This window comes from Varanus komodoensis, unplaced genomic scaffold (assembly GCF_004798865.1).
Source record: "Varanus komodoensis strain SLA01 unplaced genomic scaffold, ASM479886v1 scaffold8, whole genome shotgun sequence".
NCBI lineage: Eukaryota > Metazoa > Chordata > Lepidosauria > Squamata > Varanidae > Varanus > Varanus komodoensis.
This window is the reverse complement of record NW_025336481.1, coordinates 38,176,863-38,199,879: the sequence shown is the minus strand read 5'-3', so window position 1 is coordinate 38,199,879 and position 23,017 is coordinate 38,176,863. Positions and strand designations below refer to the sequence as shown.

At 42.1% G+C, this 23,017-nt stretch overlaps 1 protein-coding gene across 8 annotated transcripts in view; it reads right to left on the bottom strand.

Annotated features, from left to right (window-relative positions):
* The window catches only part of RREB1 (ras responsive element binding protein 1), a 155,998-nt gene that overhangs the window by 80,984 nt on the left and 51,997 nt on the right, over nucleotides 1-23,017 (bottom strand). For 7 of the 8 annotated variants that reach the window (XR_006417129.1, XR_006417128.1, XM_044455581.1 and 4 more), the window contains 3 exons: nucleotides 10,560-10,681; nucleotides 6,380-6,508; nucleotides 5,726-5,940 (listed from right to left, as the gene is read on the bottom strand). Coding sequence is in view for 6 of the 8 variants with exons in the window: in XM_044455581.1 (XP_044311516.1) it covers nucleotides 5,726-5,842 (117 nt within the window). In the remaining 2 variants the exon portion in view is untranslated. Of the gene's footprint in view, nucleotides 1-5,725; nucleotides 5,941-6,379; nucleotides 6,509-9,117; nucleotides 9,267-10,559; nucleotides 10,682-23,017 lie in introns of all 8 variants that reach the window. The other variant, XM_044455584.1, reaches the window with a different exon arrangement.

Below are 23,017 nucleotides of genomic sequence, written 5' to 3'. Positions count from 1 at the left end.
CTGGGGCGTACTACATGTCCCCTTGGAAGCTGATCTAGGCTTAAAAATGCAAGGAAATCCCCAACAAACTCATGTTCTTTTGCAAAGGGGAAGAGGAGGAGGAAAAGTTAGGGAATACATGACTGGTACAGAACTGGTTTTGGAATTCGAACAAGCCAGCCACTGCAGGCATGACCGATATTTTCCTTACTATGGTTACAATCAGAAATCAGATGAATGTATTTCCTACCCCATGAAAAAGAAGAACATTATGTGTGTGTGCAAGTCCTTTTTAAATCATGCCCTTGAGTCACTGAGTCAGACCCCAGGCTTTCAGACAAGGTCAGAATGAAAGTCTTTGGTGGAATCATCAACTTCTCTTGATGTTTTAAATACTCCATAAAGAGTATCAATCATCCCATAGAAAGAGATGGTTCCTTGCCAGCTTTTCAGTATCGTTCAAAAACTATGCAAAATATTTTGCATGCATACTTACAAACCCAAAATGGTTTTAAGATGCAGTTTCACCTCTGCCCAAACCCTAAGCACTCTTCTTCAGTCCTGCAATGCTGGCCTAATTGGGTTGGCCCCGGTGTCATGGAATGTGCAGCCTGGTCCTGCCCATATTTATGAAGAAAACTCTTGCAGAGATTCCAATGGAATTTAATTCCAAATCGATTGCAATGCTGTGCTTATTTAAGTCAACAAGGGGTGGGGGGGGGGACAGTTCTTAAGGACAGTTCCATGGATTTTACATTTCCTAAAGTACCATTTGGTTTTGCTAAAGGTCATTTCCCACCCTCACCCACTCTGCCCCAACTCCAACCTTTTAGTTCCCTGGCTGTTGTGCAGTTTTTTGCCATATTCTTAAAGACTGAAATGCCTTTCCTAAGGCTTAGTTATGAGCAATAAAGCTTTAAACTACATAATGTTGGCATTTTTGCTTTTTGGGTCTGCCTTTTGGCCCTGCCAGCCATGGAAATGTATCCCCCAAGAGCTTCCCTGAAATGGAATTCAGCCCTCAGACTAAAAGTTGCTCTGTATTCCAGCAGTTCTACTAGTGTCATTCCATAAGTCCCAGCTCTGTCCTCTATGGACTGGTTTCCAGCAACCTTCTCTAACAGTTTAATACCCTATATTCATGGAACTATTTCATTTCATAAAGTTCTTTCCAAGGAAAATTAAGAGGTGAACTAAGAATGTTTTTAACTAAGGATGAGAAGTTTGAGCCAGTTTCATTAGATCAATGAGAAGACGAAGGACCTCCAAAGGCTTACTTGTATTTGAACTGCTGTTCCTTCACATTCATTACCACATTTCCACAAGTAATAAGTAAACCCATTATAACTTGTTTCAAAGAAGGGCAACTGAAGTTATTTATCAAAATTTTTAAAAACTCAGTAGGTTCAAATATAGAGATATCAAGGTACAATATAGTTATCTCCCCACCTCCAGGAATATTCACAAGAAGGAGTATCCCTTGATACTATCCACTAGGAGGTTATGCTTGACAAGGAACAGATATTGCAAGCAGAGACACAACTTTGTTCTATTTGTGCTTTTGGCTACAATGACTAATAGCCCCCTACAGCTGGCTTTTCCCAGCCCAACATTCTAAACATGATGGACTACAACAGATTTCATCAACCTCAGCCACCATGCTCAATGACCTGCAGGTCAGGGATAATGGTATTATAGTCCCTCAGATCTGGAGGCAACCAGAATGAGGAAAGCCCTTGTAGACCTATCTTCAATATATATTTAAACTATTTATGCTGCCAGCTTTTGCAGTTTCTCCAGCAATGAGTTCCATAATTTAATGACACTTCATGCAAATTATTTTCACTTGCTTTATAAAAACTGTTGGGTCACAATTTTAAGGATGTGAAATGGCAGACAATCTCTTCCCCTACTCCACAGGCACACAGTTTCTCTTCTTATTACATATATTTCACATCAGACACATGTTTGCCAACACATATTCCAATGCAAACCCTGGATGACATATCCTGAGCATCTCACACAGAGTTCTTTCCAAGAACTTCTTGTATCTTGCTAGCTTTTAGAACAACCTTCAGATCCCACTTTACTGCCTCTATAAAATGCTGTCTCAGAGCAGAAGACACACAGCAGAATATACCTACTGGGAGGGAAATCCTTGCAGCTGTACTGACCATGTAGATATTGAATCTCCAGGGGCTTTTCCTGGGAAATAGCCTTCTGTTGGTGAGGGAAGCATAGATCTATCTGTTGCTGGATTCAATGCCATTGTTTGGGAACCTTGCTTTCTAAAGCTGACTCCTTTGAAATCAGCAAATGAACAAAGGATAATTACTTATCACCTTGAAAGCAAAGAGCAAAATGCACAAGGCAGCTCAGCCAGAGGGGATTATGTAGAAGCTTGTGGATTTAACATTAGCCCAGGCTCTTCCCTACACCAAAAGGAACATTTCTTGCTAGAATTCACTCCAAGTCTGGAATGCATACTGTAATAGCAGCAAACCAAATCAAGGGTACCCAAGAGAGGTAATTTGTTTGACCCAGCATAAAGCACAAAAAGTTGAGCAAAGTAGCTCGTCAACTTTAGCATGACAAAGAACAGCACATGGCAGGAGCTGTGCCAATGATGGAAACGTACTTCCCAGTTAACAGACAAAATTAGCAGCTAATTTGATAATAACTCTGACTTCTACTAAAGTCAAAGTGTCCTAGCATTCCCTGACTGGTGGCAAAAGCTCTTTGGGAGTTCTGTGTCAGGTTAGCCTTCTCCTCCCCTTTCATCAGAGAACAAATTAAACCACTTTATGGAAAGAGATTAGTGAGAAGGAAGTAAATGTTACATGATTTTAACAGAACATAGTAGCTGGCTAAGATTAAAGTACCCTCCCAAAACACCCCTTCCCCAAAAAAACAAACACCACCCCTCTTAATCAAGAAATGAAAAGTTGCAACATTGAAGACTTCCAAGGTTTCTTTACAAATAGTTCAATAAGCCATAGGTTACACATTTCACTGTCATACCAACTGTAAATTAACCCAGAGGGCTTTTCCAGGACAATTTAGAATGCATTGGTAAGTATATATGCTTGCTTGCTTATTTATTCTACATATATTTATAGGCTGCCTATAATTGCCAAGGCCTATTCATTATATTTAATTATTTATTGAGTTTATTTAGAAGGATAAAGGCATAGAAAGCCACCAAATAATCCAGGGACCTGTGGACTGGCTTAAAAATTCCATCTGGTCCAGTATTCTGCCTCTAGCAAATGCTTCTGTAAAGTTTACAAGATAATGCTGAAGGCACATGGTTCAGGCCCTGCATTTAGTATTCAGTGGTACACTGCCTTTGAACATGGAGGTTTTTTCTGATCATGGCTAATACTACCACCACAGAAAAATTGTTTGGTATACATCTATGCACACCAATGAAATTCATTTCTTCATTTCCCTAACAGAAGTTTACTGTGCAATTTTTAAACCCCAAACACAGTCCTGAAAATGCCATTGCCCTGATGAAGGGCTGTTTGGTAGTAACACTGTTCATCTTTAGCAGCCTTGCAGGTAATAGCTCAAAAGGCTCACCTGCCCCAGTTTCATAGGGTATCTTGAACAGCAAGGCCAATTAGTAGCCCTCTTCTATGATGACCTACACAGAAAGCGGTATTTGGCCTCCCTCCCAAACTTCCCTTATTTACATATTTATTTTTATAGTGCAAGTATCTCTCTTAATCCTGTCACATTTACTCCCTTGATCCAGAGCCCAGTGAAATGGCTGGTGGAATTGAAAGGTCCCAGCAAACCACCCCTCCCCGCACCATGCCTTTCCAATATGGAGCAGCACAGGAGGCTCTCCCAGCCAGTCTTGAAACTGAGCTGTTAAATTTGTCCTAAAACAAACTGAGAAGTCACCAGATAATTCATATATTCCAAAACTGCATTTTGACAAAGAGCTCATTCGGCAACATTAGCCCTGCCTAGGAATGGTGGGAAATACATGCCTTACCACAGCACACTCAAGTTTCCAAGGAACTTTGGCAGAAAGAATCAACAACAAACTAGTTAGGTTGCTGTTTCTGGTTCTCCTTGAAGAGATAAGCTTTAGAGAAGCACAGCAACTGGGTTCACATAAATTAACAACTAGCCACTGTGGTTGTGGTATCATCCAAACACATACCACTTTCCAAAGGGAGATATATTTACAGCAACTAGACGCTCTGACAACCCATGGCTTGTTCCAGGCATCACTTGACCCTCAAAGCGTTCTCATGTCATCCAAACTCAGGAAAGCAACTTCACTGTGAGTCAGGAGATGGACTAGCAAACCCCCCTGCTCCTCTTCGCAATCTCATACTTGCCGCCACTAGTGACAGTCCCTCCACTGATGCCCAAGTGGCGCTCTGAAACAACCATAACCAGTTTGCCACCTTTTAAAAATGTTACTTTGGCCCCAGAAATATGTTAAAATGTGTTCATAATATTTTTTAATTATTGCTTTTGACAACTGAAACAGACAAGGAAAGTCATCAAGTAAGACTACGCATATCAGATCATGTAAGACCACCATCTTATGAAAGATCAGTAAGAAGAAAAAAAATTACAAATACAGTCGAGCAACTTTCAGGGCAAAAACTATTTAAGCATGGCCCAAGCTGCACAGTTTTGAATCTCCAAAAGAAAAGATTAAAAAACAGCAAGCTAGAAAGGGTAATGAGCAGAGCAATAAAGGGAAGACAAGAAGGGCTTTGTCATGAAGGACACTGGGATGCCAGTTGGAGGACCAAGGTGAAAGGAGAGGGAGAACAAGCCACAGTGAGCCCAATCTGTGTGTGCATCATGGGCTGTTCCAAGAACACCCCACACAGTGTAGCTTAGTCACAGGGTGGCTTACTGTAGTATAGAAGTGCAGCCTGTACCAGATCAGAAACCCTCGCAAAGACAGGAGGGTACAGCTTTATTTCAGTATCCTGTTTGTTCTTCATCAATCCTCCTAATGAGAACCCATCAGGATTTTGGAAAAACTGCACTTAGCAAGAGCAGAGCTGTCTCCTGCAGTCTCTACTATAGAGGAGGATCCTTTAACATGGCTCATTTGCCAACGTACTGATTGAAAGGATTTTATCGACAACTGGACAGTGAGGATGCCAAGAGGACCAATCACTTGTCTGTTAATAGGGTCCCCTTCTTTGCATTCAGGAGGAAGAATTAACACTTGCAGACCAGAGGTCAGAAAGTCTATAAGCAACCCATTCCTACTTGGAAAGTCACAAGAGAGGAAGCCATTGGAAGATGGAAGGCAGAGGAAGAGGAAATGTAAAAAAATAGACTGACGCAGAGCATAAAAACTGTTGCAAGCAAGACCATCATCTTCTTAGCCACGATGAATGTTGATTAAAAATAATTACATGTGTTTGAATGTATTAGGATGCATTTTAGCATTTTTGAAGTTTAAGACACATTTTAACATGGTAAGCAGTGTATTAAGCTGTTTGATAAATATTAAGTAACAACTGTACGCATCTATGCATATTTTCAGTCTCCACAGTACGATACAAACATATTTCATTTATCCTACACCAGGATACATGAAAGAGCTTGCTTGAACTGTCTCTCCATAAAATTAAAACACTCAATCTATCATCTGTGATGCACCAATTTCTGATGCAATTTATTTGAGGGGGGCATGGTGCCCTCAAAATGCCTTGTGTGAAAACGGCACTCCTCCAAGAAATGCTTCATGCTTTACCTGGTTTCTCCTGCCAATCCGATTAGGAGCAATAGGTTTTGATGGGGATTTGATGTTTTGCGGTGCTGCAGGACCATTTTCTGCGATCTTCCCCAAGCTTACAGCAGTGGCCATCATTATATCAACAAGGGGGCAAATCAACACCTTCAGAACAGTTCAGGAAGCCTGATGCTGCTGTCCTTCGACTTTAAGCTTTATGCTTCCGAGTTCATCCTCTGGAATTGTAAGCAGAGACAAATTAATGTTGTGAGGATAAATGGGACTACATAACCTACCTTCAGTTTTTCATAAGAGGAAAACAGGTGAGATATAAGCCCAATGCAACAGCAGGAGCAGCAGCAACAAAAATAATCCCAATTAAAAATATCTTTGGGTCATCCAATTTTTAAAAAGTGGTTGTTGTTAAAGATACAATCACCTGAAAACATGCTTTCAGCTTAATCATATGATTGTTACTCTGGGGAGAGGTCCATGTAACCGTGTTTAGAATTGTACCCATAATATATGTAGTGGGGGAAATGGTTAAAGGGTTCTCATTTTTTGCCTGGTAGTTTGCATGTCCAACTATTTGTAATTACTTACAAAACAAGCAACAACTTAAGTATCAAGAGGAGAGCTTAGGTTTAAATTTTGCATTCCAGCTGAGCCAAATACCTTCATTTTCCTTCCTTGACACTGTCCATCCAGATTCCCACCTCCTTGTGCTACTTGGTTGTATTAGTATGAGAAGTCCAGCACTATCCAGACCTAAAGCCTTTACCTCAGCAGCAGCACCTATCAACCCTGGAGGAAGAGAAAAATAGGGTGGGGAGAGGAGGTTAGAAGACTGAGGTATGTTGCAGCAGTACTAATACAATTATCAAAAATTAAAATGAAAGCTGAACAGGCCCTCTTTTAAGTGAAATGCTGCAGCTTGATAATTTTAAAATATTGGACAGCTTCATACAGCTTACACACACTTGTGGAAGAGCAGTGTATCACAACAAATTATCTTGGGGCAACCTGAGATATCTCCAATAATGAAGCAAGAAAACACTAACAGTTTAAGAATTATAACCATCAATTCATTTTATCAGAAATGAAAATTTAAATGCTTCAACAGTGTATGAGAACCTCCCTTCCCAACAGAGTCTGCACTGCAGAGCCTGCATTGAAGATGGGACTGGACTAGACAGAAGCTGGGGAACCTGAGGCCCAGTGGCCAAATCCAGCCTCCTGATAGTCACAGACAGCCGCACACCCTTCCCCAGCCTCATCCCTTTTCTACAAAGACCAGTAATTGTTTTCTGGCTTTCATACAGCTTCTTTCCTGGCTCTGAAAGGCTGAAATGCTTCTCTCAAAGATTGTTATTGGAAGTCCCAGCTTTAAGCCACAATATGACAAGTAGTTTTTCTACTTTGGTCCTGCCCCTTTAGCCCCTGAGTTCCACCCAACATGGGAATCCAGCCCAAGAGCTTTTATGTAACTGAAATTCAGCCATTGGAGGGAAAAGAGGTTCCCAACCCTTAGACTACATATCTCCCAGGTCCTTTCCAATTACATGACGTTAGTTGATTCCATCACTTTCCAGACACACTCACACACACAACGGTCCTGATATCAAAAATGCTTGGGTACATGGCAGTCCAGAGGACAGAGGGAGCCTAAAGCACAAGTGTCTTGCAGCCCATTCTTTAAAGAAAGAATATCGTCATCATAATTCTTCTTAATGAATAGCCATGGCAAGTCCTACCATTAGGTAGGCTGAAGCAACCGTCTAAGGAAGCAGATCCTGAGACGCAGTAGTGGCAGCTTTTCAGTTCCTAGGCTTGGGAACCTAGCCCCCCTAATTTTTTTAACAAGAATTAAAACTCTTACTTTTTTAAAGTCTGGAAACCAGAAGTACCATTCTCCACTTTTTGGTGCCTCCCCAGAATTTTTAACATGCTAATACCCACAACTAGCTCTTCCCCTCTGTTTGCGGACAGAGCTATATATGCTATATAAGCTATCCTGGGCCCCCTGCACTAGCTTGCTTCCCTAAATGTGGTGGAGGACATAATTCTTTCACCGGTGTTGAAATAATATTCAACTGTCAGTCCAGCTGCTTTCTGTACTTGACATAGGGAAACTGCATTTATCCTTTGTTGTGAGCTGAAAAATACCATGGGCTGGTCCTGGAAACAGAGAAAATTGAAGCACTGTGGCCTACTACTGTGGTTAAATAAACAAACTGAAGAAAAAAGAATGTCTGCCAGTGGCTGGTATACATATAAAGGCCCACAAAGGTGGGATGTCAAGGCCTAGAAGGCTCCTTGTCTGGATCTTCTGCAAACCTTTGTGCCACCCTGACATCAAGGCCAAAGTAAGGTGCCTCATGGACCTCAGTAACATCTTTCCGTAACGTGCACCTTTCTGTACTCCAGATTGGCAGGAAGGTGTGGGGAGGGGGACGAGGCACAAAGATGGTCAATAAATACGTGTGCAGGTGTTGCCTACCAGTTTTTATAAGCACAATCTTGTGTAAAAGTCAAAACAGTATTTGATAATACTGCTATGCTATGCTATTTTTAAATAGTATAAAGCAGCAGTCTCATCTGGAAAGATGGCGTACAGAAAACATAACTGCAGGGTTTGGGATCATCTGCATGGAGGTTTACAGTTCAGTTTCACACCATCAGCAACTTCTTCTGCCGCTGAAAACAATGCTATGTTTTAAGCCATGTTGTCATGAAAAGCTTTGTCCTCAAGGAGACAGTTCCCGGGACATCCATGTACCTCTGTTGAAAGCTACACAGAGAACAGCCAGTTGTCCTGTTGAAAAATGGACCCGCTTAGATGAAGGGTGGAAAAGAAGCATTTTCGCAAGTTACATTTCACAGGAATATTCCATTTTAACCCTGGTACTTTACAACAGCCTTTTCCAAACTGGGGCCCAGCAGATAGTATGGACTTTAGCTCCAACTGAAGCCAGCAAGACCAAGGGTCACAGATGATGGGAACTGTAGTCTAAATCATCCAGAGGGCACCAAGCTGGGGAAGGAAAATGCTTTAAGGAAAAGGCAGACAATAGCAGTAGAATTAAAGACTGACTGCAGACATAAACAGGCTATTAGAAGCTACAGGCAGCAAAAGGAACTGCCTTTTGACAAAGGCCAGCCCTAAAGTGATACCACAGCAGTCAGCCAAAGTCAAAAAAAATCCAAAGATATGATAGAGAAGCTTAAAGAAAACTAACACAAAAAAGAAATGAAGCAAATGCTTGTTACTTCCCATGCAGTCTCAACAGGAAGACATTTGCTAAACCTATTTCCTTGTTTGGGATCTTTAAAAGCAATACAATTACTATCCACTAATTGTGCAATCCTACCTATGCCTACTCAGTAGTCACACTGAGTTTAACGGGACTTACTTCCAGGTAAGTGTATTTAGAACTGCCCCAGCAATCTTGTCCTTTGCTTACGTTGCAAACATGGTATTTTTCTCCATAAATAATAAAAAGGAAAATGCCATGTTCTGTTTCCTTCTACAGTGCAGGATGCTGCCAGTTTTAAGAGACTCCTGCAGAAAAAAATAAAAAGACCAGCTGCATGTCTCTAACAGAATTGCTGTGAACAGACATTTGTTCAGCCACCCTATGCATAATCTTCCTCTTTGGAACAGGTAGGGAGAAAAACACCAAGGGCTGCACTGAGGCTGAGCCAAAAACCACCTGAGGGTTACAGAACAAAGCAAGTCATTGTTATTTAACTCTCTTCCACCCCCTTTATCAAGCCATGGTGTTAAAAGCCCTACACTAATTAGGCCAGGGAAAAGGAGATTTAACACTTTCAGTGGGTTTGTTGTTGAGGCAACAACAAAACCAGTATGGATCACATTTTTAAGGAGCAATTACTCTGAGGAAGGGACAGAAGAAAGAGAGAGAGAGAGAGAGAGAGAGAGAGAGAGAGAGAGAGAGAGAGAGAGAGAGCGAGCGCGCGCGCGCGCGCGCGCGCGCGCACAGTTGGGCAATATTTTTATTCAGATCATCCCAAACACTATAAATGATTGTGCAGTTTTGAGTTCTGCCGAATTGTTCATCAGGCTAGGTGGCAAAAATCTTAGGGCAGATCGCCATAGCATCTGCCCTACTGCTTAGGCTTTTCTCTTCTTCCTCTATCCCAACTTCTTCCTTTTTTAAAAAAAACACAGTTCAAGAGAAAATCTTCCCAGAAAATGTCAAGTGCAACACCAAACATCTCATCTGGGTAAACAATGTTGCTCTTTTGTAGAAGAAAGTATTTCATGAGCAAGTTTCATGTAAATCATTAGCCAGAGCCCACCAGCCCACCTGGCCAAACTACAGAACATCAGGTCTGGAGGCCACTTCCTTTTCTACTGGCCCTTCCCTGCAGCCATCAATTGCTTGGTGGTTTCCTGAGGGCAGGGAAAGAAATCCACCTGAAGAGAACAGATATAGCTAACAAGAATAAATATTGCTAGCATATTCCCTTCCCTTTGTTAAAGAGTTGGGCTGCAGGGGTGAAGATCTGTGCAGAGTGTGTGTAAGCAAAAGAACATTCTTGCCTGCTCACTCTGTTTTATGGCTCCATCCATGAAAGTTACAAGTCACAAATCCCTTCTAGTCCACCCACCAGCTTTTACCATTTGAACCGCATTGTTTCCAATATACAAAAGAAGTCCTGCCTGCTCAGTCAAAGCAAACTCTTAATACAGGTAACTAGCCAGTGGGTATTCCGCAACCTGCACTCACTTCACATGCTGTTGATCACAAAGGAAAGAGGACAGGTGTAGGAAAGTCAGACAGATGCAGGAGAGATGGTGGGATGAAAAACTGTGCTGATCTGAACTGACCTTTACAATTGTGAATTTCCTCTTTCTTCCAAGATCCTGGTGCAAATGAGGCCCTGATGACAGGTGATGGCCAGAAGAGTCACTCCTGTGTCAGCACAGATGGAGGACCAGTATAAAAACACCTAGAATGGGAGGAGAGAAGTAAGAACAAGTTAAAACTTTTCACTATCTATGTACCCTAGAAGTTTGTTAAATGTCTACTATCATTCATTGTTGGGTGACTTTGAGCCAGTCACATCTCTCAAGGCTAATCTCCCTCAAAGGGTTGTGGTGAGGAAATTAGGGGGACATGCACATGGACTTCTTTGAGAAGTGGCAGAATACAGATGTGCAAAACTGAACTAGTGAAAATCCAGGCAAATACATAGATCTGACACAGATCTGAAGGGGAGAATGCACACTCATTCTGGCCCAACAGTCATTTAAGAAACATACCATGAGCAGCATACTTAGAGATAATTTACTTGTAGTCATCAGAATCTGAACTGCACTTTCACAAACACAGTAGATACCAATTCAGTCAGTCAGTCAGCAGACATGTACTTGAATATGCAACTGTTAATCTCAAAATGGAATACATAGACTTAAACCTCAGGTTGACTGTTTATAGCTGGCCCCTGTTTCAATTTGCTTTATGCTTTAGCACAGTGCTGCACAACCCACAAACCACAGTCCATGGGCTGCAGGCATGCCCTCTTAGATTCAGGTTCTCCAGATGATCTATGCCAACACCGGATTCTTCTCATTGCAAAATGCATTTTCCAACAACCAGTGATGCTGCTTTCAAGATCCTGTTTTCCCAGCACGAGTAGTAGAGAAGTAGTAGAGAAAGGAGAGGATACATGTGATTTTGGCCCCAACAAAGGGAGTCAAATAACTGAGCACCCGTTTTAACAAGTGAGTCACTTTTGTCTTCAAACACAGCTAAGACAGCTAGAAACCGTTTTAAATGAAAAAGGGAAATAGTCTTCCAATATGGGCCCGCAAGGTGGTTGCCTGACCCACTCTGGTTCAGTAGCCTTGATGATGGTGGTGGTGCTGAAAAGTTACACTGTAAAGATCTTATACTATGCAAACAAGGGCTGCTGTCTGACACTTGCAGAAGTTAATCCTACTAAATTGAATAGAACTTCTGAGTTTCATGGACTTTCATTACTCTACAAATGTCTAACAGCAACAGAAAACCCTTTTCTGCTTTGGACAGTATGATGGAAAAAAAAACTTGATGACCTAAGCCAAAGGATTGAGAAATGTCAGTGCCTGGTACTTGGTATATCCATTTTGTATCAGCAGAGTGCAAGCCTCTAATTCCCAAAATATTTTTCATTGACTTTATGACTTTACAACTGACTCAATTCATGGGAGGCTAAAGAAATCAGCCACTGTACTGCACCTCTGGAATTCAGAGGTCACCAAAGCTTGGAAAGCCTGAATTAGAGACAAATCTTTTCAGAAATTTCAGCATGTGGGGAGGAAAGACAGGCAAAAAGTTACCTTCCAAAAAGCCCTACAGAGCACTGCATTCTCTGCTGATGTTTCTTTTAAAGTTAAGCACTAATTAAGTCATATTTAAATGTTCCATCCTGTCCCAATGCCAAAAGGGCTGTCCTGGATAGTTAGAAATAACATCAAGCTAATCAGTAAGGTTATAAGAAATATAACATACACGGAGAATTAACAAACTCAACTAAAATAATGATTTACTTTAGGCAAACTAAACAGCATCAGCAGCGTACCTCAAGATTCTGCAAATACCTGTCTCAACAAACCGTCAGAATGACAATCATCTATCCTTCCGCTGGCCTACTTGTAGTAGCTCCCTGGCAAGTTTGCCACATTCCCTTTAGGAAGGTTTGTTAGCAAATGTTAGAGCATGCGATTATGACTCACAAAGGCCCAACACAGTTGCCCACACTTGAGAAAGTTAATTCTAGATCTTTCTCTGCCCGAATACATGCCACAAATCTGCTTCCTACTATATTGTTTTGGTGGCTAAGCAAGGCAACAAGTATACACACTCATGAGCCCCGCATCTCCCCATTGTAGATATCAGGTTGGCAGTATAACCATCACTACACTCTTTCCTTACTTGCCAGTAGGTGACTCGGGCTGTTAGGACAGCTGTCAGTTTGCTAGCAAAATGCCAATCATTGTGGCTAAATCCACATGGCAGAGAGACATACAGAGCACACATATTATACCTTGAGGTCATTGTTGGAGGTGACCATTTTGTCCTCACCACATAATTGTCCCAAAAAAGAATGAGCTCACTCACTTTCAACAGTAAAGGGGTGAACCAAAAACAAGATGGCGGCAGCAGCAGGGAGTGGCAACCCCGACCCAGTTTGTCAGAAATGCCTATGGAAGGGGCCAGGTTTTGTGGCCATTTCCTCATAACACAGTGTACACACACTCCTCGTCCAATGTTACAGGCCACTGATTTTGGTGGCCACGGACCAAGCCAATATGTGACGCATAGCACCACTTTAGCTTCCATGTTTTGGTGGGATATTCCTACAACAGAACTGTGGGAAAGGATTTTAAAATTTTACTTTTTGGGTTTGGGGCACATGGAAAAATGAACATAATTAAAAAGCTTGCTGTTTCTCCTCCCTGCTCCCTCAGAACTTCTGAGGTACCTTGGAAAGTGTTTCTTTATTCAAGGTCAAGAATCTAATCAAGCACTTACAAAAATCCCAACTTTGTGCCCTCTGCATGAGTTGGGACATGGCTATGCTGACCTTTGACCCCAGTCAGCATAGCCCCCCATCTGGAGGGCACAAGTTGGGGGAAGCTGCAGCTCTTGAAGATCACACTGGCAAAGGTCTATTCTAGCTTCAAAATCGAAGGTCCTTTACACCCCAGAAGTCTGTCCTAAACTATATAAGTGCACTCCCTCCCCCATGGCCTCCATGCACATGATCCAAGGAAGGCTGCTTTCACTCAACATGTTGCCTCAGAGCCTTTATTGTTCACTCAGCTGTCGGGTTTATCTTGTCTGCGAAGAGAATGCCAGAAAAGAAGGATTTGGCTGGTTTCAGTAGGCTTTAAAGAACATGTCCAGGCAAATTGGGGGGAAAAAAATCAAGATTTTTTTCCGAAGAGGTACAGTTCTCAGAGCTGCTAGCAGCATCCTTGACTTCACAAGTCAGAACAACACTACCATTTCAAATACACACACTGCCATTCAGGCAACAACTTGTGCAAGTCAATATTTCCCATTCGGCCTCCCACATTCAGTCCACAGCCATCAGTGGGAGCACTTAAGGAGATGTACTTTCCTTACAGCCACTGGTCATTCCACATTCAATGCTCCTTTGGGGTAACAAATTCTAGAGGGTGTTAGTGTGCTCCTTACAAAGGCATGGACTGCTGCTGAATCTCCTTTGAAAGCAACCACTCCCCAGTCAATCTCACCCATTGTTGCTCTGCATGTGTTCCAAAGGCTTTCAGGAGTGGCTTCGATTCTGGGTTTCTAAAGTGAGGACTCACACCTATCCCTGCTTCTCTCTTCAAGGTTGGTGCAGGCATCAGTCTTCCTTAACTAGGAAACAGCGTAATGCTGCCAGAAGACTGTGAAACTCAAGGTAGTACCTACTCATGACTGTTGTAAAGTAGTCTTCAATAACTTGGCCAAACTGAAACACTTTGGGAAGTGAGTTATTATCAAGACTGCACCACACGGTCCTTTGCTCTTATAATTTTTAGCAAAGCACTCTTCCATGCACAAATTCTGCTGTTTAAGGAACACTGTTTCTCTCCTTAGATGGGCCTAGAGGTTAAAGAACTCAAATGTGTGCCTTGTTAGAAAGGACATACAGAATTAAGGCTAAGACAGAATGTTTAACCCGTTGTTCTGGTCCTCAATACTGTTACAGAATCCTTTGGTCTCAGTGCAACATTCCCATCCATCTGGATTCCTCTGTAGTTCTGGGTAACAGCTTCTTGTACTCTGTGGTGCCAAAAAAACTAGCAGCAAGGAAAGGTTTGCAGCTGTTTCAGTCACTCAGCTTCAATGACTTGAGCAGTGAAGGCAGGGGGTGGGGTGAACACAGAGGTTGAAGCCAAAATCAGGGTTACAGGAAATGGATGAAAGATGAACAGCAAAAGGTACCATGTACCAAAGCTGTTTTGCTGGGGTATCAAAGGCTACCATGTTTAACAAATTATTTTCCACCCAGAACTCAGGATATTTGCATGCATGTGTGCATGTATGTACACATTCATGCACAAGTGTACATGTATTAACATTCTGTACATGTGTACATATTACCGCATAAAATCTAGTTGAATAAAAAGGTTTCTGCAAAATTCAGTTGTCAAAAGCAGCACCCTACACATTAACGTTACCTAATTCTCAGGGAAAGTCTGAGTGTGCTTATAGTTCATTTCCTGGCCTCTTACCCAAATAATTCAGTAAAAAACCCCAGAAGCAAAGCTTACCACAAAAACACCCTCATTTTCATTTCTGCCATAACCTACTATTTCAATACCCAAAACTAGGGAAAGAAGACAAGAAGAGGAGGAGGAGAAGGTGGCAGTGGCAAGACAGACAGACAGACAGACAGACAGACAGACAGACAGAATTTGAAAATGAAATGACATCAGATCAGTGTCTTTTTAACCGTGATAGCTAGATAATACAGAGCAAAAATAATTATGTACTGGACTGATGTGTGATACAAGCTTTCAAGTTTCCAGACAGACAGACAGACACTTTAACCATCTCTTCCATGTCTATAAAACAACCTCTTATCTTAAAGGGCTCCATCTTGAATATGCTTCTTTAAACTGCAGGATGTAAGCTTTCATTGCAAGCTTACACAGTCAAGAAATATTAATTCCCAAAGGAAAGTGGCTAAAAACATGACAAGGAGTACCAAAATGCTAGCTGCTAGAGTTGGCCCTTTAAAACACAAAGCGCAGCAATGCACTGATCCAAACTTGCAGAAGCACAATCTGGCAGTGCAGAGTGCAGCAGGCAATATAATTACAAGCTCTGCTGCAATTATTGTTTGTAGATACCAATCTGCACACCAAACAGTTTGCACCCCATCAACTGATCATGCACATCTGTTGTTGCTGTAAGTCGCCGGCCCATCGCGACCCCATGGACAACATTCCTCCAGGCCTTCCTGTCCTCCACCATCCCCCGGAGTCCACTCAAGCTCACACCAACTGCTTCAGTGACTCCATCTAGCCACCTCATTCTCTGCCGTTCCCTTCTTCTTTTGTCATCTATTGTTCCCAGCATTAGGCTCTCTTCCAGGGAGTCCTTCCTTCTCATTAGGTGGCCAAAGTATTTGAGTTTCATCTTCAGGATCTGGCCTTCTAAAGAGCAGTCAGGGTTGATCTCCTCTAGGACTGACCAGTTTGATCGCATTGTGGTCCAAGGGACTCGCAGGAGTCTCCTCCAGCACCACAATTCAAAGGCCTCAATCCTTTGGTGCTCAGCCTTCCTTATGGTCCAGTTTTCACAGCCGCACATTGCAACTGGGAAAACCATAGCTTCGACTATACGCACTTGTTGGCAGGGTGATGTCTCTGCTTTTTAGATTTGCCATAGCTTTCCTCCCCAGGAGCAAGCGTCTTTTAATTTCTTGGCTGCAGTCCCCATCTGCGGTGATCTTGGAGCCCAGGAAAATAAAATCTGTCACTACCTCCATTTCTTCCCCATCTATTTGCCAGGACGTGAGAGGACTGGATGCCATGATCTTAGTTTTCTTAATGTTGAGTTTCAAGCCAACTTTTGTGCTCTCCTCCTTCACTCGCATCAAGAGGCTCTTTAGTTCCTCTTCACTTTCTGCCAAGAGAGTGGTATCATCTGCATAACTGAGGTTGTTGATATTTCTCCCAGCAATCTTAATTCCAACTGGTGATTCATCTAGCCCCGCCTTTCTCATGATGTGCTCTGCATATAAGTTAAATAGGCAGGGCGACAGTATACAGCCTTGCCCAACTCCTTTCTCAATTTTGAACCAATCGGTGCTTCTATGTCCAGTTCTCACTGCTGCTTCTTGACCCACATATAAGTTTCTCAAGAGACAAATAAGATGGTCTGGGACTCCCATCTCTTTAAGAACTTGCCACAATTTGTTATCATCCACACAATCAAAGGCTTTAGCATAGTCAATGAAGCAGAAGTAGATGTTTTTCTGGAACTCCCTAGCTTTCTCCATGATCCAGTGTATGTTGGCAATTTGATCTCTAGTTCCTCTCCCTCTTCGAAATCCTGCCTGTACTTCTGGTACTTCTTGGTCCATATACTGCTGGAGCCTAGCTTGCAGGATTTTGAGCATAACTTTGCTGGCATGTGAAATGAGTGCAATGGTACGGTAGTTTGAACATTCTTTGGCATTGCCCTTCTTTGGGATCGGAATGTAAACTGACCTTTTCCAATCCTGTGGCCACTGCTGAGTTTTCCAAATTTGCTGGCATATTGAGTGTAGCACTTTTACTGCATTGTCTTTTAAGATTTTGAATAGCTCAGCTGGAATACTGTCACCTCCACTAGCTTTGTTGTTGCTCAGACTTCCTAAGGCCCATTTGACTTCACATTCCAGGATGTCTGGCTCGAGGTCAGTGACCACCCCATCATGGTTGTCAGGGACGTTAAGCTCTTTCTTGTATAGTTCCTCTGTGTAATCTTGCCACCTCTTCTTAGTCTCTTCTGCCTCTGTTAGGTCCCTGCCATTTTGGTCCTTTATCATGCCCATCTTTGCATGAAACGTTCCCGTCATAGCTCCAATTTTCTTGAAGAGACCTCTGGTCCTCCCTATTCTATTGTTTTTTTCTTTTTCTTTGCACTGTTCATTTAAGAAGGCTTTCTTATCTCTTCTAGCTGTTCTCTGGAATTCTGCATTCAATTGGGTGTATCTTTCTCTTTCTCCCTTGCCTTTCGCTTCCCTTCTTTCCTCAGCTATTTGTAAAGCTTCCTCAGACAGCCATTTTGCTTTCTTGCATTTCTTTTTATTTGGTATGGTTTTAGTTGCTACCTCTTGTACAATGTTGCGAACCTCCATCCATAGTTCTTCAGGCACTCTGTCTATCAGATCTAATTCCTTAAATCTATTTGTCACCTGTACTGTATATTCAGCAGGGATATGATTTTGGTCATACCTGAGTGGCCTAGTGTTTTTCCCTACTTTCTTCAACTTAAGCCTAAATTTTGCAACCAGAAGCTCATGATCTGAGCCACAGCCAGCTCCTGGTCTAGTATTTACTGACTGTATTGAGCTTCTCCATCTTTGGCTGCAGAGCACATAGTCAATCTGATTCCTGTGTTGACCGTCTGGTGATGTCCATGTGCAGAGTCGTCTCTTGGATTGTTGGAAAAGAGTGTTTGCTATGACCATCGTATTCTCTTGACAAAATTCTACCAGCCTCTGTAATATATATATTACAGAATATATACGAGTAGAAAGATCCCACAAAATACAAATGGGAGCATTGGGGAACTTACGGCTAACTTGATAAATAAATTTCAACTAGCTATACTTTCACACAATGGCCATTTTAGCGCAAGAACTCTGACCTCAGCGAGTTTACTTTATCATCTAGCAATCTACATCTGACCCTATATGCACATTGAACCCAACATGCCTACTGGGCCCCCTAAAACCAAGGTGCTCCAAGCCAATTCCCACATCAAAGTAAAACATTCTGAATCATCTACCTGAGCAAACCAAAATCAGCACATATAAAGAAACTGCTTCAAAAGTTTGACTCTTAAGAGAAAAAGGGAACAAGGAAATACAGGCTCATCTGACATGAACAGTTTGAAGTGCTTTTTCCATCCCCATCATCTTTGTTTCTTTTATTTTTTTTAATGTAATCTCTGCCTACCGAGAGCAGCACTGTTCACTTCAAAATACTGTTTTTCTCCAAATATCCAAACCACTAGGTACCTGGAACACAGAGCAGCAATTTAAGTTCAGAGGCATCATCTGGCCTTGCAATTTCAGTCTCCAACTTCTGCTAGCTTTGGTATAGCATAAAGGACGATGCTGTTTAGCACCCAATTAGCCAGAACAGACTGTGAATGGATGAAGGGCAGATATTTTAAAATCCATGCAGAGAAAAATTCAGGCCGCTCCTGCACCAGTGCTGTTCAGAGCTGTCATGTGGGAAGCTGTCCCCAGCATGGACTCATGCATGAAAACTGCAACCACCCCTATAAAGTGGGTAGCCAATCTGATGCCATCTAGATATTTTTGTCTACAGCTCTCATAATCTGTTACTACTGAGCCAGGATGGCTGGGCAGATGGAAGCTGAAGTCCAAAACATCTGGAGGGGACAAAGTTGATATCAAAAAATCTCTATTCTTTCTTTTTTTGCTAAATTTATCCAGGTTTCTTTCTCTCATGGTGCAGAAAATAAACCTGAAACAGATGTTATTAAAAGGTGGCATGGAAGTCCTTGTACTGGATTTGGAACACCATATTCCTCTACTACATCAAATACTTACACACATGCTGCAGAACAGGTATGCACGCATGCACGCACGCACAATATTAAGTCATTTAGCAGCATGAGCTCAAGTGGTAGAAGCTACTACCAAGAGCAACAGAGAGGCAATCAAGCAAAGAGCCCCAGGGCAGCAATTGTAGGTAGCTTGCTCACCCATTAATTTCAGAGCACTGACTTGCACCTTTTTCTGAACCTCAATCCTTTCTCCAGGAACTGGAAATACAAACAAGATGAATTTCAAAGTCCAAAGTTGAGAAATTTAGTAAAGTGCTGTGAACTATGAAACAAGGAGAGGCATTTGGGTATGCACTAGATTTCCTTCATTTGTAGAATGCACTGCAACTTTACAGTTTGTGGGAGTGCATCATTGGAAACCTTATCATTGCATTTTTCAAAAAATGCACTAAAACCTACAGTATGCTTGACCTTGATGCATTGCCAGTACAAACACACCTGCTCAAAAGAGCCTATGATGCCGTAAGGGCTTTCCCATTACTTCATTATTACAATGAACTCAGGCAATTAGTGAACAGCAGTTTAGCAACACCAGTCTCCCAACATGAATTAAGGACTCCCTTTGCAGAAAACAACCTTGATCTCTACAGGACTACACTTACAAAGTTCTGACAAACAAGCCAGCCAAGAGTGTTATTTGAAATCTGCTAATTGCAATAATTACTGAGAGGCACTCAAAAACCAGCTACCATTTTACAAACTACTTGTAATGTTAGCATCGTCAGCTCTCTGCGGCTCCATTTCAATCCTGCCTCATCATAACACAGCCTTCTCCAAGCAGTAGCCTCCAAATGCAGTCTGCCACTCTGAAAGTTCCCAGACACTGCTTTCTGTTTCAGAGATAACCACAGCCAGGATGGCTGAGGCTAGGGATGATGGAAGCTGGAGAGCACCAGCTTGGGAAAAGTTAACTGTTACCACATTCCTTGCTCAACAGTGGAATAACATCAGGCCAGAAGGAGGACAGAGCTATCTGTCTGAGAAAATCCCATGCCATTCAGTAAACTCTGAAACCTACCCCAAGAAAAGACTCAAATCTTCTAGGTGTGCCACATTCCTTTTTGTAAGCATTCCTGCTGTGTACAAAGGAAGGTAAATATTGCTGCAGTGTGCTCCACAAACACACAGATGGCAGTTTCATAAAGATACAGGCAGTGAACCTATCAGAGAGTAAATGCAATCCAAGAAACACATTCTGGATGAGGACTTCACAGGGGCAACCACGAGCACCATCTGATTCACACATCCTTTTAGTTATAACCTCTATCAGCACACATGGCAGAAAGAAGTGTTCATTCCTGTGATTCTAGGTCACCTTTCACCAATCTGGTCCCTTCCAGATGTGCTGGATTACCGCTCCCAGCATCCATTAAGGCCAGTCAAGGAATGCTGGGAGTAGTGGTCAACAAATCTAGCGTTTGGGGAAGGCCACTTCAAATGGATCAGTGCAGAGCAGGTGGATAGGGCACAGTTGCTTTTGAATACTCCTCCCATATTAAGAAGTAGGCAGGGAAACCTATCTCCCCACTGGGGAATGGGGTTCTGGCCCAACCTTCTCCTTGCAAATAAATAACTGGCACAACAAGCAGCTTTCCCATGCATGGAAGCTTAAAAGATGTGGAATCTTCATTTGAAGAACAATGTACGTCATTTTGCTCTATCTCCACAGATTCAACCTCTCATATTACTTACACCTTCTTCTCATACTGAGTAAGAAGCCTCACCATCCACACTCGACTACACCCCTCCCCAAAATACTCTGCCCCTAGCATTCAAATTGCTGCATGGAGATGATGCAGGATGGGTTCCCTTGCCACATGGCCCAGGAGACTTTCCTAACAATACCTGAGCAGCATGGGAAGAAGCCCTGTTGAAGCTCCCTCATACAGAAGGGGCAAGATATTTATTCTAGATTTCACATATGGATTGTACACAATGCTGTTAAAGCCCATGCCTTGTCCCAAGCCTCCTGTGACCTTCCAGCAGAAGTGGGCAACTTGTGACCAGATGCATTGCTCTATAACTGCCTGGCTATTCTGGATAGGAATTATCAAAGATGCAAGCCAAAACATTTAGAAATTCACAAGAGGCCTTGCCCCTGCTTTAGAGCCACTTGGACATACCCTGAAGACCGAATTCCATTTAAAGGACATGGTCATCATGCTGTCCAGTCAGAGAAAAGCAGCCGTGCACTTCATGTATTGGATGGCAGCTCCTAACATCCTAAACCAGCAGATCCATTGGCCCGGCTGGAAGGGAAGTAATGAGAGCAGAATACAAGGCAGAAGGCCTTTCCATGATGGCCTTGCACCTCTGGAATCAGCTGCTACCAAGGATTCATTAGGGCCCTTCTTCACTGGGTTTTCAGGAAGGCTCTGAAAATTCACCTGGTTTTGATAGCCTTTGCATAATCTGTGGGCTCCTGATTTTTTTTGGGGGGGGGCATGTTTTGGTTTTATAGTATTCCATGGAATTTTATTATATATGTATTGCACATTTGTACATATGTATAAGGTTGATTATCCTGCATGCTACCTTGAGAGGGCTTTCCTCCTAAAGACAAACTAAAAGTAATTCTGGAATAAAAATAAATAATCTGCAAAGCACCCTGCTAGGTAAGGCTCAACATGTTTAGAATCAGGCTGTTCTGCTCTCAGTCACTTCTCTTTCTTTCTTTCTTTCTTTCTTTCTTTCTTTCTTTCTTTCTTTCTTTCTTTCAAAAACTGTGGTAGTATGGATAGAACAGTCATATGAACACTCAAAAGGTGGTTAACATGCAACAGGGATAAAAGTAAGCATCACTATTGGTACAAAACCATTTTTACTATAAAAATGAATGAATTTGGGGATGGTGGAGTGCCTAAACCTCAATATATCTGTGCACAAGCTAATATGGCATTAGTGGAAATGCACACATTTGCAGGAAGACTGCCAAATACTTGCTACAGGACTCCTGTTTAGCATGCTCATAATGTGGGAAACAACTACCTGTATTTTCCCTCTGAATCTTGAAAGGCAAGTTACAAGTTACGTTTTCATTAAAATCTGAAGCAGATGGGGAGCTTTGAAGTTTGATATATAAGGCAGAAAACAAGCAAAAGATACTACCACCCAGCTTTCTGTAATTACCCTGGGACAAACTCTCAACGACATGCCTAAGTTTTGCCTAGGTGTGTAGCATCTTTCAAGAGATTCATGCTGTCTTGGTAAAGGGGGCGGAGGAGACACTTATCTTACCTTTACAAACATGATCAGAAAACAAGCCTGTAACTGAACAAGGCAGTTTGAAACACGTTTGGTTGGTGGATTATAAAGCACAATGAACAGAGTGCGCTGGTGGTTGCCAGACCCGGACCAGAAGGGGTTCCTATGTTTTTAAAGGCATGAAAGAATAGTTGAAAGGTATTACAGCAGAAGTAGCACTGTCCCCTCTTATATAACTACTAAAGATACCATCATCCAATGCAGAACCAAACTGTATTATAGGTCAAGTTAAGAGGTAGATTTTTAGACATCATTAAAAAAGTGTTATGATTCAAAGGGGAGAGAGCCTATCTGAATTTCCCACTTTGATACATTTCCTCAGCCCTGTGATGTCCTTCAATGAATTATACTGTTTGTGCTTATTGTCCTCTTGTTTGCCTTTATTTTGCAGAGATCTTACTGAATTGCTTTAAACTGAGGAATCTTAGTTTAGGGGAAAAAAACAGAAAAATGTATTAAGCTGGCTCCATTCCCATTATTAAACATCAGCAAGCCAGTGCAATTAACACCTCAGAGAGGTAAGAGAAGTAGGAAAGGAACAGAAAGTCTGTCTTCAATCCTCCATCAAAAAAAAGTGTTTTGAAATCTCTCTCAGGCTGCATTTCTTTTGAACAAATTAAGGGAGAGAAAAGAGAGTTATGAACAATGTTCCTTTTCTAACCAAGTTTGGGATACATTACCCCTCTGTTTCCAGAATTATTCGTAGATT